This window comes from Grosmannia clavigera (genome assembly GCF_000143105.1).
Source record: "Grosmannia clavigera kw1407 unplaced genomic scaffold GCSC_161, whole genome shotgun sequence".
NCBI classification, from domain to species: domain Eukaryota; kingdom Fungi; phylum Ascomycota; class Sordariomycetes; order Ophiostomatales; family Ophiostomataceae; genus Leptographium; species Leptographium clavigerum.
In genome coordinates this window covers 157001-174078 of record NW_014040778.1, presented here as the reverse complement: position 1 = coordinate 174078, position 17078 = coordinate 157001, and the positions used below count along the sequence as shown (strand labels likewise).

The window sequence follows — 17078 nt, the reverse complement described above, 5'->3', positions numbered from 1 at the left end:
ATGGAGAAACAGCCACCAGAAACGAAAGCACATTACTGGAGCGGCGACAATGCTAGGTAGGCTGCAGATCTTAGGTCTACCTGCCTAACGGAAACAAGACTGACGCCAGTTTAGCGCTCGTGATTCGGGCACAAGCAGTCCTCTCGATCCCGACAATGTCTCGACAGATAGCCACGAGAAGCCGTCGAGTTCTTCACATACAGACAACTCGGCAGAGTTCGGCGCATACTTCCCTCCCGAAATCGCACAGGTGGCACACTGGAGGGAACACATCGGCCTATCGGATTTCGCCATCATGCTACAACAGTCTCTGAAAGGCGCCTTTCCCAAAGACAACGCCTCTCAGTACACCAAAGCTTTCGTTCTTCTTGTATATTGGGAGGTCGGAGTCCCGTCTCTACCCATTGAGCCCGAAATAATCCGCCTGAGAGACGCATTTACTGATGTGTTCAACTTTGAAGTTGAAATGTTCCAGATTCCCACGTCTCGCAGCCACATCATGCTTAGCCGGAAGATCAACGATTTTGTCTTTCTGAATGACGACAGCAAAGACGATCTGAAAATATTTTACTATGGCGGGCATGGAAAACTCACAAAATCCAGAGAGCTACTGTTCTCAAAGTACGGTCTGCCCATCCCCACATTCGTCCCCTGGCCTTTCGACTAACCCAAGACTAGCAACCTAGGACATTTTGGACTCAAGGAAGAGACCCTTACGTGGAGCGGTATTCAGTCGACGCTTGAGAAGGCTCTCAGTGACGTCCTAATCCTACTTGACTGTGGCGAGTCTGGTATGGTCCGCTTTGGCGAAGGCCACGGAGTGACTGAGCTCGTTGCTTCTTGCAGCTACGACGCCAAGACTAGTGGTTTTGGCGAAGCTTCCTTCACTAAAGCATTGGTCACCGAGCTCAAGTCTCTCGCAATTAGCAAACTTCGCTTCACAGCCTCCGACCTATGGGCACATATCTACAACCGCATGCAGTGCCATATCCCTACAGGACATTCTAACGATAGATATCCTGCCCCGGTCCATTTCTTCATCACTAGAGATTCAGATTTCGACAGGTCTATAGATTTGACGCCTTTGCCTCCCACTCCGGTTGGAAAAAAAAAAGCAGTCCCAAGCTACGGATATCCGACTCCAGGGCAAGGTATACAACCAAAAAATCCTACATAGCTATAGCGACCACTACGAGATTTGGCGCATGCTTACCTGAAACAGTTCTTTATAACCGCAGATTAACCGCAACCTCCTGGCCGAGATGAAATTTGAATGACGGAAGAACAATGTTACTTGCAATACGACTAGAGGAGACTGTGAACCCAAACGACTTGTCTATCAAAGACTTAAAAAAGTGGCTGAAAGACATTCCAGCGGCTGCAAACACCATCCGGATTAGCTGCAACATAGAAGGACTTTTCTCCTCTGACTCAACAGTCCTTCTCGTCACGATTCCTCTGTCACTCTGGGCCTGCGTACACAAGCACCCTGCTATCATAACTATTGGTCCAGTGAAGTCATCAAACCTTTGCTTCTAGGAAGATACACTTGCCTACACTCTAGGCGTTCCATGGATGATGGGAATGGTGGCCTCCTTACCACATTTCTCACACGACCCCTCCCGCTTTCGACACTATGAATTCAGGTCATCAAGCGTTAGAAATACGGAAGAACATCGAGATCCCTCTAAGAGGCACTCTTCTAGTGAGCCAACACATCGTACCGCAGATAGTCGCACATCACAGAAGGTTCGTGTTGGCACCTGTCTCCGGTGCAGGAAAGACAAAAAGGACTGTGATGGATTGAAGCCTTGTAAGTCGAAACCCGAGCCATGCATTACCGTCGCACGCATGGGTTCTTGCTTAACTTTGCCTGTAGGCACAAGTTGCCGAATGTTGCGCCGTACTTGCAATTATGCATCGGCAATCTAGTTAGGCAAAGCCGAAAACAGATAAGGACGACAAGAAGGCCTGACACCTTGACACTCACATTAGCTTGTCATCTCATACTCCCAAGCTTTCGCACCATCAGTGGTCGACAACTTAGCTTCAGAGGTAAAGGTCAACCAACGAGTGTCATCTAAGAATTAGATCTCAACGGAAGACTGTGTCATCGTGGAGACGAGTAGTTTGACGGTGGCTTTCAGTCTGATAACCCCAAAGGTGTCTCGACAATTTTTATTTTTTACACGAATTACAGAACTGAAGCGCCAGTTATGATACAAGCATTTTTCCCGAGAACTTGACGCCAGATATATTGATTTGCTGTATAGGCTGGGCGCATATATAGAGAAAGTTCGGCCACGACTGTGCAGAGACATGGGCACCTTTTGGCTGATTGGGACGAATACAAAACGGTGTCTCTTTCAAATATTGTATTGATTCTGATCACAGAGGACGAATGCGGCGCACTCCCACCGATGGCGAAGCAGGAAACATAGAACACAACTTGAGAACTAAGTATGACGCGCACTTGAGAGTCAAATATGCGGATAGAACTAGCAGGGAAATATCACAGAACAGTCTGGGCCAACTGGCTGCACAGCCGGAGTATGGGGCCCAGCCGCTATCGAGACTGCAGAACGAATGTTGGGAAAATTGCTGTCTAGCAGCCGAAGGATGAATTGAAGAATCTTTTTTTATAGTTGCCACGAATCAAGATGATGGTAGGGCTATCCAGGAAGGTGGACACAATTTCGTCTATATTTCCGGCTCGCAATATCCATGACAGTTAGTGGCTGTACAAGGGCACATCCACAGAGGGCCATATACGCTTGTGCCTCACAACCAGGCGTTGAACCATTTGACGGCCTGCTCGAAAGCCTGATCGGTGGCGAACTTGACCTTCTTATCGCTGAGGTCTCCCCTGACGGCAAAGCCGTGGCTCACAGCTCCGTATAGGAAGATCTGGTAAGGAACCTGGATTTTCGCCAAGATTTCCTCTGACGTGTGGCGAAGTTCGTTTGTAAAGATGCTGTCGATTTCTAGACACCTCCATTAGTACATTTGAGACTAAGAGCGATTGCACAATGACACTGCGCAATACAGGCGGGTCTTACCGGCAGCAGCAATGGACAGCGGCTGCGTGATGGCACCGAGCTCCTCAGGCGTCACAAAAGAAGGGTGGGCGACGAAGCCGGCGTCAATGATGCCGGCCTTGAGGTTTCGGACGACATACTGCAAGGGAGAAGAACGAAAAATTAGCATGGTGATCGACAAAGTACCTGGCTCGGCTCGGCTAGGCGTACCTTGGCACCAAAGCAGTAGCCAACAGCAGCCAGCTTCTTGACCTTGAGCGTAGTTCGCAAGTGCTTGATGATGGTTTCGCCAATGGGGTCAACTTGGGCCGTCGAGTGCTTCTGCAGCCAGGGCGGGAAATCAAAGGTGCCGCTCTCAAAGGCGGCAAGAGGGATGGTGTCGCCATCAAAGAGATCGGGGACGACGGTCAGATAGCCGCGTGCAGCGAAGGCATCGGCGATCAGCTGGACGTTCTTGTAGATGCCAAAGACATCGGTGAAGATGAGAATGGCCGTGTCGGACGCGTTGTTGGCAGGGCGCGCAAAGTACGTGTCGACTGGGGCGGGGTATCAGCTTGGCTCTGTGGAAAGTAGCAGGTGGAAATTCTAGTGAGGGGAAGACAGACTGCCGTCAATCTTTTCGATAGTCCCGACGGGAGAGCCGTCGTGCTTGACGCCTCGGACACAGCAATCAGCAGGCGGTAGGGAAGCCATGGTCGATGATGGAGCGATGGTTGTGGGAGAGACGGACACGGTGGAATGGCGGAGAGACTGCACAACACAGACGGCCGGCTGGAAGGAGATATCTAGTACTCGTATCTTATATTTTCAAACGCCGCCCCTCCCGATGTGGAGTACCATTTGGAAAAGCCATTTTTGACATCGCTTAGTCGGATTTGTAATCCCGACTTGTGCTAACCACAACAAGAGCTTAGAGCAAGGCTAGTCAGTGCGCAATGTGCTTATATCGCAATGATACCTTCTTGAAGCAGAACTGGCTTGCAAACCACGGGATTGCACCATGCACGACTATGCTATGCCAGTGGTTTCTGCTCCCAAGCCAGACCGCCGCAAAAGTAGTGGAATTTGAGGGGCCTTACTTTACGTCGGAGATGGGCGACATAGGCGCTGATTTCCTCCGAGGTCTAGCCCAGCCGGGTGGGCCATCTTGCGTCTGAAGCCTCGACATCGATTGTTATGAGATTTAACGTAAGTTGGCCAACCTCGCACAAGACTGTGTCCTCTGGCCACCCTGATAGTGGGAGTTAGAGGCAGGTTGGTGAGAATTGGCAAAACAGAACAGGAAGGGAAGGAGTTGAAATCAGGTGGTGGGAAAGGGAAGAAGTACAAAGACACGTTTGGCGGTAACCATACGTTGTAAAGGCTGAATTGGAGATAGATAGTGCTGGTAACTTCGTTGTTAGTTGCAAGGCAAACAGGTTATTCTCCTTCAGAGAGGGTGGGACTATTTAGCACGTGTTTTCACGCACGTCGGCATACCTCGGAAGTATCTAACCATAACAATACACACACGCTCACTGGGCACCCATAATTCGATACAAACAAACCCAAAGATATTAGTGAACGACGATAATCAAGTTCGTAGTGGTGTCGAATGACTTAGGCCGAAGTGGCTGGGGTGTAAGGGCATAAAAATTCGAAAACCATTGGGCGGACACATTGTTGACCGCTTAGCACATTGCTGTCTACCCAATCCAGCGCGGACTATCTTGGTTCAGCCCCCGATGGATGCCTTGTACCTCTACCCGATCGGCACCCGTTGTCTGTTTGATGTGGTTGAGCATATGTTCTGCAAGGGCTACATACGTGGCCGGTCTGCCGCTTTGGTCCGATCTGTTGCTACCAAACATGAAGCCAATAATGCGACGGTCGGCTAGGCGCAGTGCTGCTCCAGAATCACCCTTTTCCGAGACGGTGGCGATAGGTGTATTGGATCGAGAGTGGCCGGATTGCACATCGAGCACGACAACTTCGCGGGATATAAATTCCCTCACTTCCTTTCCATTGCTGGTTAAGTATCGTGTGCAAATTCCGTCGCGGACATCATGCAAAACTCCCACAGAGAATGTTGTGGATCGGCCGTGCAGAAAGACGTACGTCGGTTCTTTGGCGGTGGCCATCATCTGGACTTCATGAGCCGGAACGATCTTCTCCCGGCCAGGCGTGAAGAATCTTAGAAATCCGTAATTGTCGGCAATCGGGGAATTGATGTGAAGGCTGTTGCAAATATTCTGAGCTGTCCCCCGAGCCTTTCTCAAGTCAAGAAAATCCTGATCGGGAAATGTCAGCATGGAGCTTTACAATACATGTACAAGGAAACATACCGGTTGCGTCGTGTGCGCCAAGTCATGAAATCGTTCTGGGTGCACATCGATTAGTCCCCAATCCTTCAAGTTTTCTCCAGGTTGTGGATCGGTCAGCCCTGAGGAACGCCAGACTTGGCCTAGGAAACGATGATGTTCCCAGGAACTCTGAAATGATGTGAGTGCGGTATCCAGAACTTCGAGCTCCTTCCTGGACTCAACAAGACTGCTTTCGAAGAAGGCCGGCCACGCTTTCCCAATCCATTCCCGTTCTTGCTTTTCTTTATCTCGTTGGAAAATCACCGCTTGCACTTGGTCGAGTCCATGTCTGATGTTGGCAATAATTTCTCTCGCATCCATTTGGGAAGGACTAAGCATCCGCACAGAGTTCTCTGCCGACAGGGGGGCTAGGACATCCCCCTGGCCAATACTCACGACGTGATGGCAAGTGAGTGCGCAAACACGGCGATTCTCACCCTTTCGAAGTGCTAGGTAGCAGGACAAAGTTCCACTGCCTTCCTGGCCTTCTGGACCGATGCTTGCGCCGTTAAAGGCAGGATGGAAAGAAACCGGGTTGCTTATTGTGAAGCTGTAGTCTTCGGTTGTCTCGAGACAAGATCGTGCCTCGCCGACCCCTTCCATCGCGAAGGGGTACGCGACAACTTCCACATGCACGTCGTAGAAGTGACTAATAACAGTTAGCCGCTTTATCATTAAGGTCCCTGGATCGCTCAAGTCTTACTATAGACGCAGGAGTTTTTCCACTTCATGGGCAAGTCCTTCTGCCATATCATATGTGTGCTCTTCTGGTTTTTCCGAAATAGACAGGAGTATCGTCAAAGGGTTTTCCACATCTGTGTCTGCACGACAGCCCTGTCGGTAGAGCCCCACCGAGTCCCATCGCAGCGAGGATGAAGCACAACAGCGCATGATTTCATCGCACAGTTCCGTTTCAAAAATGCGTCGGATAGGATGATCTCCAACGCGCCACAAAAACCGGCGCTCTTTTCCGTCAAACCTGGGGTCAGTTGTGGGGTCTTTGGGGATTTTGTGAGAGGAGTGTGCCAAAAAAATAGCCAGCTTGACGACGGAAATGCGGTATTCATCTCCGGGTCGCAAGTACTGGTCATCCTGGATTGGGCGGTTCATTTTGTGTAGTTGAAAGTCGTTGACCTGTCACCCTGTAGCACAGTGAACGAGGTACCTGTACCTTACAGCAGTGTAGGCAAGGGTATATATGATTGATTCCCTATCTTAAGAAGAGTCGAGACATCGACTGTGGAACAGAGAGACAACAAAGGGAGAAGTTTGGTGTGGGAGAAAGAATGTGGAAAGAGATGGGTGCAGAACAAAAACAAAGTTCGGGGAAGAAAATTACAGTGGAACTTAGACAAGTTTGTTCTATGGGTTTCGTAGTCGTTCCTTTATTTCAGTAGCACGAGTCATGAATCACTCTTTTGTGTGTGTGTGTGTGTGTCCTATTGTCGCACGGCCATCCAGGTTCATTGAGCAAAAAAAAAAAAAAAGATTCTACAGACGACAACGGCAATATTATTAAGAACGAGAAGAACGAGTGATCCATGCTTTCAAATCCCGACTTGTGGATACATCGGATCGGGGTATTTGTGCTCACATTGTTGCTATTCAGGGCTCGAAGCAAAGGCACGGTGCATAATACTATCAGACTTTTTCACCTACTCGCCAAGCGAAATCGCCAAACAATGTTGGTCATTCACAATGCTAACCGCAATCACACGTTAATCATTTTTCTACATCCTTTCTCTCAGTTACCGATACGCAGTGACCGAAGCTCGAGCGACTCATAGTCACTAATCCAGATAGCCTCATTTCCACCCTATATTAGAACCGTACGATAAGGCGTGACAACGACAGGTCCTAGCAACCCATAATCAGCATCGCCCGGTGGTCTTGTGTCGGATCCAAAGAGACCGGTCGGTGGCGCTCCGCTGGAGAGCAGCTCATCCCAGATGGACGCCATCACGTTCGCCAGCGTCGTGCTGACGACGGCCTCGACCTTGTTGGAGCCCGTAACCAGGTAGGGGGTCACGTCGAGCGTAGCATCGGCGGCGTCAAGCGCAGGCACTGTGTGGCCATTGACGCGCACAGCCAGCGTGTGGTCCACGGCACCAAACGAGAGGAGGGCCCCGCTGACAGAGGTATCATCATCATCTGCGGGAGGCCATTCCCATGCGGCGGTGTAGTAACCCAGGCCAGAGACGTTGTGCAGGCCGTCAATACGTTGCCACGATGTCAACTCGTCTAGTTGGTGGGTCGTGTTGTGCTTCGTGGCCGTAGTCACCACATCGACGAGAGGCGTCGGAGGGTCCCAGTGCTCCGCTGTCAGATTCCAGCACTGCAGCTCGAAAGGCTTTGCCGACGTCGGAGACATTTGGTGCACCTCACCGTCCGAGGTTGCTACCCAGTCAGCAGAGGTGCGTCCCGTGTGGCCCACGTGAGCCTCCAAGCCACTGCCACTTGAGGCCTCAAGAATGTCGAGAACGCCGTCCGAGGTGGAAGTCACGTGATATGATGCTATGGTGGTTTCATCGCTGTCGTTGTCAAAGACGACGAGCATCGTCTGGTCTGGGGCGAGCTGAAAGAAGATTGTCAACGTCGTATCATTGTTTGTGCACGTATAGTTTAAAACCGGCCTTTTTGCACCGCTCCACGGGTCGTAGCGGTACGGCTTTCCGGTCGTCTGGAAGGTGATGTTTCCTGCGCTGTTGTGCTCTCCGCTGTTGTAGACAAAGACGTATTGCTCCAGGCCATCGGTGGTCTCGCGCCAGACCGGCCACCAGGGCGCATCAGCCTCGACCCGAGCGCGAGGCTGGATACCCAGCGACTCAACCACGCTGGCCAGGCTGGGCTGGCCTAGTTCTTCTGGTACCTCATGAACGTTGCTCAGATTCCGTATGGAAGCTAGAGTACTGTTGACATATAGACTGCCGGCCGGATCGTAGCTCGCCATAGTCGAGGGGAAGCCACCGTAAAAGATGACTGGAAGACCGGCCAGGGCCGCCTTTGCAATCATCTCGGCTGCAGTAACTGTCATGAGGTCATCACAACGCACAATCAGAGCCCGGTATGCCTGCCGCATCGGAGCAAGAACACCGTTCCCGACAGCCGCCTCGGGCAGGGCCAGGTTCTCTGGGTTGAGGTAGCCGTACGTGTATCCTTTGCTGGACAGGTCGTCGCTCTCGTAGCTGCTTGGAATCTCGGCGTAGGTGGTACGCTTCTGATAGAATGCAAGATCCGTCTTGGCCACCCCTGCCTGCAAGAAAATATTATTTCGGGCCAGATAATCGAGGGCAGCACCTCGGAAGAAATCCCACGCAGGCTGATGGCGTCCGTGCATGTCGGACCAGGCGTACGTAAAGGCTGCGTAACCCGGCCATGTCGTATTTGGATACTGATATTGTCAGCAGACATCAGACACAGTGAATGGCTGTCATAAACCTCACCTCCCCAGAATACGACAGACCGTGGAGCATAATGGAATTGACGCCGCCCGCATACAGCCTCTTGATGAGGGTCAATAATTTGGGCAGCTTCAGCTGATATGCCTGGCCGAGCACGGCACCGACTTCAGCCGAGATGACCGGCTTTCCTGCCATGTTGGCCGGTGCTGAAAATTGTCGATAGCCATCAATCGATTCGTCAAAGGCAAGATCCTCGCATTCAGGTACGGCAATCTTGGGGATGGCCGTTTGCTTTTTGCCGTCAGCCATAATACCAATGGAACCCTCGGAATCAGACAAACCATGTCAACAGCCATATTGTAGCCAACCTGGGACGACCACTGGATCCCGAGCGACTCATTGGCCCATCTGTCGAGTGCCTCCAGATACTCCATGTATCCCTCTGTAAGCTGTGTTGACAAAGGATTAGAAAGATCGGTTTGTTTTTCACGGGGAGTGGACTCACTGTAGTCCGGTAGTCGGCCACATGGGACTGTCCAGCATCTTCCTCGTCCGTGACGAACCAGGACTCGAAATGTTCCGTCAAGCTGTTTCCGTGGAACAGGATGGGAAAGAACGGAACGATGGAATAACCACGCCGCTGGCGAAACGCGATAGGTAGATCAGGCGTCCAGTAGATTCGCGGGTCGATCTCGACGCTGTCCTCCCACGCATATCTTGCTACCTGCTGCAGCTGTTCCTTGGTCCCGTTTACGAGCAGGTGCTTCTCCCAGAACTGCGTGATCACCCTGGCCCCACGCGCAGAGAAATGGTCCACGACCCACGACCCGTTATGGAGATAGTCTGTAGGGTTTGTCTGTGGGCCTGTCAACTTTCCAGGAGGAAGCTGGTTCCGTGTTCCTGAGCGCACAAGATACACTGCATACACCACATGTCGCAGCCCGGCTGAGGTAGCCATACTAGCAGCAGAGTCGGAGAAGTCGAGATGCAGATGCCCATCGTCAGAGACCTGACTCGTGACGTCCTGGAGACTACTTGTTGACAACGTGTTTGTCTGATGGCCTCGTGGCTTGTGCGTAGTCTCCATTATAGTTCCGGTCACAACTGCCTCGAGCGTTCCAGTGCCCCATCCGGGGATTTCGTCATCAAAGCTGCCTCCTAGTGGGACGTCGGCTGCGAAGGGACTCAAGTCCCACATCAAGCCCTCATCGTCTTCTTCAGCAGGCACTCCTTGGCCTTGGTTGGGCCCCACGGCGAAGTCCATTAGCAGGCCGTTATCCAAATGGGCTTGAATCGCCGCATCGAGAACCCTCTCTGATTTTCCTCGTTAGCTCATATCAGACCGGTACAGACAGGATTGAGATGCATTCTTACTCCAGGCCGGAGTACCCCATCCATACTCGTTCCAATCGACCGGCACATACTCCCCAGTAGCACCACCATACAGATAGAACCCAAGGACTTCAACACCTGCGGCCCCACGGGCACCGGCCTCAGCAATGTCAGCTGCTACTCGCGATGTGTTCACATGAGCATCCGGGATCCAGTATCGAAAGCGCGGACGGAACGCATTGCTTGGACTTTCAAAGCCCGACAAAGGACTCTTCGTGATACTATCCTTCGGACCATGGCTGGCCTTCGAAGAAGCGATCCTATCTCGCACTATATCACCATAAAATAAATAAATCAGAAATATGGAAACCACAAAGGTCAGCCTCCCAATGCCCGAACATGGCCAGTTCTGGAGTCCCCTGCCAGATGCAGCAGAGGTAGCTCTCCCAGAGGTGATGAGGCGCTTGGTTTCCCGTATGGTGTTCTCGCGATGAGACCGGGAATATGTGTGGTCCATTGACTTGCGAAATAACGATCCAGTCGGCTTTGAACCACGACTTGGAGAAATGTTTGTTGGACAAAAGACAACTCGCATTTTCTGATGGAGAACCACGCGGGGATGGACGGACTAGTCACGTGGCCACTCACCGTCTGACAACGAAAGCTCATATAGACAACACCGTGCGAGATGGGGATCATCGGCCTTGTCCGTATATATAATGATTGGCTAAAATGTGGCTATTTCGTCCTAAGAAACGTTACATGCCTTTCATGTCTAGCTCTTGGCTCATCAATTTACCACATTGAGATCAGGCTGTCCTGGACGTTCTCCTTGAAGACGTTGGGCGCCTTCGAGCTACGATAAGATTCGTTCTAGGGTCTTGCGCTGGTGACCCTCGTCGTCAAAGTTCTCTGGCGCCAGCCACCGCTCGAACGCGGCTTTTCGCGCCGGCCACTCATCTACTAGCATGGAGAACCAGGCGGTGTCACGATTGCGCCCCTTGACGATCATGTGCTGTCGGAAGACGCCCTCGAAAACGAAGCCGAGACGCTCGGCAGCACGTCTTGATGGCGCGTTCAGCGCGTTGCACTTCCACTCGTAGCGACGGAAGCCCAGCACATCAAAGGCGTGGCGCGCCAGCAAGAAAAGCGCCTCGGTGGCCGCAGCCGTACGCTGGAGCGCACGCGAGAACATAATGTTTCCGACCTCGACGGCACGGTTGGCCGGATCGATGCGCAGATAAGACGCATATCCGACGGGCTCGCGTGTCTTATTGGAGATGATCGTGAAAAACAAGGGGTCTAGAGAGGCCGCCTTCTGGCGCAGGGCTTCCCGAAAGGTATCGAGCGAGGCATAGGGACCGTCACCCATGTAGAGCCAGAGAGCATCCTGTCCAGGGCCAGCCGTAGCGGCGAAGAGAGCGGCGCCGTGAGCTTCGGCATCCAAGGGCACCAGAGTGACGAGCCGTCCAGCGAGGGTGGTGTGGGAGGGTCGCGTAGCGGGTGTTGCGTCCACAAGGGGACCGATCGGGAGTCCCGAAAATTCAGGCGCTGCGGACATGGTGGAATTGAGGTCGAATTGTAAGAGCGAACGACGTAATTCGACAGCGCTGTTTGGTGGGGTTTTTACGGAGAATCCGTTTCCACGCCGATCTCCCAGGAAAGTTTAACGGTGTTGGCAGGCCGGGTCAAGAAAGAAAAAGCTCCTACAACTCTAGAGTAAAGCACACGTATTTTGATTGACAACGAATACTCCGTAGCTAGAACATGAATCTGCCCGTTCAACTCGGCGGACTCTTGCCTCGTAGCCAGCCACACCTGCGCCACAAAGACGTCGTTTGCCTCTGTAGACTCGGCCACCCACTCTTTCTTCTCTGTGGCTGTCCTCAAAGTATCTTTCAATACACCCAGAGAGTCCAAGGTAAGGTCTTGAAATGACTATAACTCCAGGGGCAGGAGCGTACGGTGGATCCTGCCAGTCACGTCACTATAAGATGCCATAGCTGTCATGTGTGACGCTACCAAATTTCCCGCCAACGGCAGCTCATCTCCGCCAAAAGAAGCACTGGTGGTTGGGCCTTATCCCAAAGCGTGTTTAGCGAAGCTTCAGCAAGAACGAACGAGTACGACAATAGACTAGATACAATTCTCGGGTAATCGAACCGGTATTGTCGTTCCTGTCCACGACGCATACATGTGGATATGCTGCTGAGCTCGGCTGCTTTAACTCTTATGATAGATGGTAAGTGGACGAAATTTGGGTCCTTCTGTACCTTTTTTATTATCGACTAGAGTATAGTATCATACGCAACGGCCCCCATGTAGAACGCCATTATACATGGCCTACGGTCAAGTATCTATAAAACAGTGCTCGAGCAGCTTTTATAGATGTACATCCAAATATCAGAGTGCCACCATTCTACACCATCTGTCTTCGCATCATGAGGCTTTTTACGCTACTTGGCTGTCTACCGTTCCTGGGTCTGGCAACTGCCCAGCTGATCGGCCCTGTGGGTCCTACAACGCCACTACACGAGAAGAGGCGGATATGCAATGTGCTGGACTTTGGCGCTGTCCCGGACAACTCCACTGATGTGGCTGATGCCCTCGAGTCTGCCTTTAACTACTGCGTGCTTCGGCATCCGGGCAGCCGTCTGGTGATCCCGGAAGGGTCGTACCTTTTGAACCGGTCTGTTGTCCTCAGCAACGCAACAAACTGGGCTTTCCAAGTTGATGGGCTCATCAGTCTCGGATACGGAGGAAATTACACAGTTGCACGTGAGTTGGTCCTGCAGGGCTATGTTGGAGCAGACGTGCTAAACAGCACCATCAACGGCGAGGGTGACGGTCACTTCTTGATAGACGCTCTGGTCATTGTCAATCGTGAGTTTGTCGCCACGCTTCTGCTTCGTTTCCAGGGAGCTGACATGGTATTGCAGCGGTCGACTTTGAGTTTTACTCCGAAACAGGAAGAGGCGCTTTCCAGGGACAAGGCTATCTCTGGCGCAATGCGAACAAGTAAGACTATCCTTTGTCGTAAGATGGTATGTGTACAGCTGATATTTGTCTAGCACTGATCGCCCACGCCTGATCCGCTTGGTCTCGCCCATCAATGCCGTCGTGCACGACCTGATCTTGGTGGACAGCCCCAAGTTCCACATTGTGCTTGACTTTGTCGAGAATGTCGAGGTCTACCACATCACCGTGCGTGGCGCTAATCTGGGCTCATACGACGGTGTCGACATCATCGGCACCAACTACTGGGTCCACGACATCGAGGTCACCAACCGGGACGAGTGTGTCTCGGTTAAGAGCCCGCCTAATCATGGCCTGGCAGAGGACTTGGTTTACAACCAGGCTGGCTCCGGCGTCTCCATTGGCAGTCTGAATGTGTCTGCATCTATTGCAAATATTGTCGGTACCCTGCCGTCGTCCTACTTGGTGCTTAGAACTGACACTCTGTGCAGCACGCACGGAACATTAGCATTATCGGGGGAAACAACATCGCCTTTATCAAGACCTACCCAGGCGGTTCCGGCTACGTGACCAACATAACCTTTGAGAATTTCCGTTCCAAAGCGTCTCAGTACGGCCTCAACATCAACCAGTACTGGCAGAACAAGAACGAACCCGATACCGGCTCGGTGGCCCTGAGCAACCTCATCTTCAGAAACTTTTCCGGTAGGCATCGAGAGCGGACGTGAGAATTGGACGAACGGACGGAAGCTAAACGTTTGCGACAGGTTCTGTGGTCAATGGCGTCAGGAGACCCCCTCTTTACCTAGTGGCCAATGATCTGACCTTTGCTCGGAATGTGACCGTTGAGGACATCTCCATCTGGACCGAGGCCAACGGCTACGTCGTGAACACGATTTCAAAAGTCTTTGGCCAGGGCGACGACTCGTACAGCCCCAACGACGGTCTGAAGACACTTGGCGTTGGTGAGACACCGACGCCATATACCACCGCCATTACCGTGACGGCGACCCCTACGGGCTGGACGTTGCCTCCTTCGCCAACCTGGGCAGTTCCTGACACGGGCTACGGCAGTACGTATCGTCCTTCTTTTCCCCTCTGTTCGCACCGATCAACTGACTCGGTCTCGTGGCCAGCCAACATCCCAATTCCTGTATACGAGCCAACTCCACTATGGAGGCCCTATGGAGATTACAGCTTGCATTATTGGGGCACTTTTTAGATTTGATGAGGTTGTAGTTATTGAAGATGCAGCTTACAACGTCTTTAGCACATGGTATCTTACCTCACAATGGCAACTTCCCTAATGCGTGGGCAGAGAACCGACATGTATTGGTCTCAGAATACAACCAGTCTTTTTTATTAAATCCGGGAAGTATGCACATAAAAAAGCATACACCAATTACTCTGTCAGTAATGGCATTTCCGACGACGTGGTGGACGTCTCGAGACGTTTTAAGGTGAATGCTGTAAACTAGGCTAGACTGGGCAGGAAGTAAAGGTTTGTGGCGTACGGAGTAGAATGGGAAGATACATGTACCCTGTGGCGTATAATGCCCAGACCCACCTATTTAGTAGGGGGTTTTTCATGGAAGAAAAGCATGGGATTTTCTGAAAGGAAGCTAAAGCTAGTGGATGCACTGCGGCAGTGAAAAGTCTGCACAGTGACCTACAAGGTCACGTGCAACAGTTTTCAGCACGTCGGCATTGTCGGAAGTACCTATTCACGAAATACCCATGCTTACCGCCATAAGTCTACTAAAAGATACTTCGGTTTCGGATAGCACCTCCACACTAGTCACATGACGCGCGGTCTTAACAAGTTACCTGTGAAGGTTAAAGGAGGCTATACGTAGCGGTCATATAACGTGATGCACTGTGAGGAGCAGGAGGCTGAATAGGGTCTAGTGTGGGCGAAAGAGTGTTGTGTACTAAGGAAGAAATAGATACATCGCGACCCTTCTGGGGATCCGTATTAATACTAGTGTCAAACCCCGCTTTTGTGCCTTCTGACCAATTACAGGCCAGTACGGCCAAGTGGGGCGGAAGGGCCACAGTGTGGCGGATTCCAATGCTTGACATTACCTAAAGGACTCCATACTCCATGTATGCCCTGGGGTCGTACGAAGTACGGGGTACCCGCACGAGACCCACCACCCCCTACATAGTACGGAGTACGGAGTAGTAGACAAGCGCGGTCGACGCAGAACTTTACCGAGCAGCTAACAAGTGTATTGGCTTCACAAGCTGTAGGATCGTGTTGGTTTACGGTACGAAGTTTAGATTATGGCCTTCAGTAGCATACACTAGGTCCTGCTTTTATTGGACTCGTAACATCGCGAATCTGAGGTCTACAGAGACGCATGAAGAAGAACAGTGCAGTGCGGTTCCCAAGATCTTGGCGGCCGCACCGGATACCGAAGCTCGGACTATACTACTCCGTTCTATATTAGTAGAGCGGAGCCATGCGTTACTGCGATGAATCATGTCGGCCATTCCCACTCCCCTTGATCACAGCCAAGTTCGTTTGTACTTGCATCCTACCGATACAGCTACCGACCTCCTCTGTCTACGACTCTTGCAAGTATGGCTGCTTCTACACGCACAGCACAGCTCATCGCCCTTGTTGGCAGGAGCTCCTCTCCGAGGGTGGGCGCCACCGTCTTGTCTTCGCCTGCACGCCGCCTCTTCCCCGCCGTCCAACATCGGTCCTTTGCCTCATCGCCGGCCCGCGCCGGCCAGCTCGACGGGAAGCGCATTATCGTAACAGTCGGTGCCATGGGCATTGGCGAGTCGGTGGTGCGCGCATATGCGGCCGAGGGTGCCCGCGTTTGGTGTCCATGGATGTCAAGCACAAGCTAGGCCACCGGGTGGCTGAGGAGGTGACGGCCACGGGGCCTGGGTCGGTCGCCTGTCTGCCTGTCGACGTGTCGTCCAAGGTGTCGGTGGCCTCGACGTCATGGTCAACGTGGCCGGCATCCAGAAGCACGCTGTGCCCGAAGACGTATCCGAGGAGCTGGTCGAGGCCATCATGAAGGTCAACCTCTTTGGCACCCTCTACACAAGTTCTGTCGCCTACCACCTCTTCAAGAAGTACGGCGGCGGCGGTGTCATCCTCAACTTTGGCTCCTACGAGGGCCTTACCGCCGGCCACCACAACGCCATCTACGGCGCCACCAAGGGCGGCGTCCACACGTGGACTCGCAGCGTCGCGCGTGAATGGGGCCCTGCCGGCGTGCGTGTTAATGCCGTTCTGCCCTACGTCGCCACCCCTATGTACGACGATTTCATCGGCGCCATGTCGCCCGAGCAGCTCGCTGCCCACAAGCGCGAGCTCAAGGAACAGTTCCCTCTCGGTGGCAACCTCGGCGACCCGCTCAAGGATCTAGGCCCCGTTATGGTCTTCCTCGCTAGCGATGCCTCGCACTGGATGACCGGCCAGTTGTTCCCTGTCGACGGAGGGTACGTTGCAGTTCGTTAGGAGAGCCAGGAGGCATAGTCACGAAAGGAAAAGCCTATAGCACCTCGTTTATAAGAATTATACATATGGAAGTCTAGGATATAGGAAAGGTATAGTCTCGTAATATAGCGTATGATGAGCTTTTATGTATTCATCAACAGCTGTAAATATTTTTTTTTATACTTTTTATATTTGATATTGAGAGTTGCTATTTGCACCGCAAAACTTGGCTATCTGCACCGGATTCCACTGATAAGAAATATGGTACATAGGGTGGGTTTAAGAAAACTTAGTTGATTGGTTAATTTGTTCTGCGCTATACTATAATAGGAATAGACTTACGTTTTTGCCGTAAAAAAAGTTGCTTACTATTACAGAGTACTTTTTACAACGTACGGAGGTCCCTACCAAAAGTTCGTTCTTACTGCTTTTCTATAACTACGGCAATATATAGTGCAGAGTGTAAATTATACGGAGAAAGCTATTAGCAATGATACGCTAGAGCTTAGTGGATATTGTCGCTAATATA

General features: G+C 51.9%; 6 protein-coding genes across 6 annotated transcripts; 3 read left to right on the top strand and 3 right to left on the bottom strand.

Annotated features, from left to right (window-relative positions):
• Positions 1 to 1277, top strand: CMQ_8063 (uncharacterized protein; the record flags this gene model as incomplete). Its single annotated transcript, XM_014315604.1, has 4 exons — positions 1 to 56; positions 115 to 621; positions 679 to 1099; positions 1239 to 1277. 4 exons carry the CDS (start codon positions 1 to 3, stop codon positions 1275 to 1277), a joined length of 1023 nt encoding a protein of 340 aa, XP_014171079.1.
• Positions 1278 to 2781: 1504 nt separating this feature from the next.
• On the bottom strand, positions 2782 to 3731 carry CMQ_8163 (dienelactone hydrolase family protein; the record flags this gene model as incomplete). Its single annotated transcript, XM_014315704.1, has 4 exons — positions 2782 to 2984; positions 3060 to 3177; positions 3249 to 3574; positions 3644 to 3731. The coding sequence occupies 4 exons, from the start codon at positions 3729 to 3731 to the stop codon at positions 2782 to 2784; spliced, it is 735 nt and encodes a 244-aa protein (XP_014171179.1).
• Positions 3732 to 7196: 3465 nt separating this feature from the next.
• On the bottom strand, positions 7197 to 10630 carry CMQ_8238 (uncharacterized protein; the record flags this gene model as incomplete). Its single annotated transcript, XM_014315779.1, has 5 exons — positions 7197 to 8771; positions 8824 to 9072; positions 9123 to 9230; positions 9287 to 10095; positions 10156 to 10630. The coding sequence occupies 5 exons, from the start codon at positions 10628 to 10630 to the stop codon at positions 7197 to 7199; spliced, it is 3216 nt and encodes a 1071-aa protein (XP_014171254.1).
• Positions 10631 to 10969: 339 nt separating this feature from the next.
• On the bottom strand, positions 10970 to 11674 carry CMQ_8297 (gcn5-related n-acetyltransferase; the record flags this gene model as incomplete). The annotated part of the gene is made up of 1 exon (XM_014315838.1): positions 10970 to 11674. One exon carries the CDS (start codon positions 11672 to 11674, stop codon positions 10970 to 10972), a length of 705 nt encoding a protein of 234 aa, XP_014171313.1.
• An 880-nt stretch (positions 11675 to 12554) lies between these two features.
• On the top strand, positions 12555 to 14311 carry CMQ_8066 (endo-rhamnogalacturonase f; the record flags this gene model as incomplete). The annotated part of the gene is made up of 6 exons (XM_014315607.1): positions 12555 to 12996; positions 13053 to 13131; positions 13185 to 13503; positions 13581 to 13794; positions 13857 to 14162; positions 14226 to 14311. The coding sequence occupies 6 exons, from the start codon at positions 12555 to 12557 to the stop codon at positions 14309 to 14311; spliced, it is 1446 nt and encodes a 481-aa protein (XP_014171082.1).
• Positions 14312 to 15675: 1364 nt separating this feature from the next.
• CMQ_8251 (short chain dehydrogenase reductase) lies at positions 15676 to 16570 on the top strand (the record flags this gene model as incomplete). Its single annotated transcript, XM_014315792.1, has 2 exons — positions 15676 to 15925; positions 15972 to 16570. 2 exons carry the CDS (start codon positions 15676 to 15678, stop codon positions 16568 to 16570), a joined length of 849 nt encoding a protein of 282 aa, XP_014171267.1.
• Between the last annotated feature and the right edge of the window lie 508 nt (positions 16571 to 17078).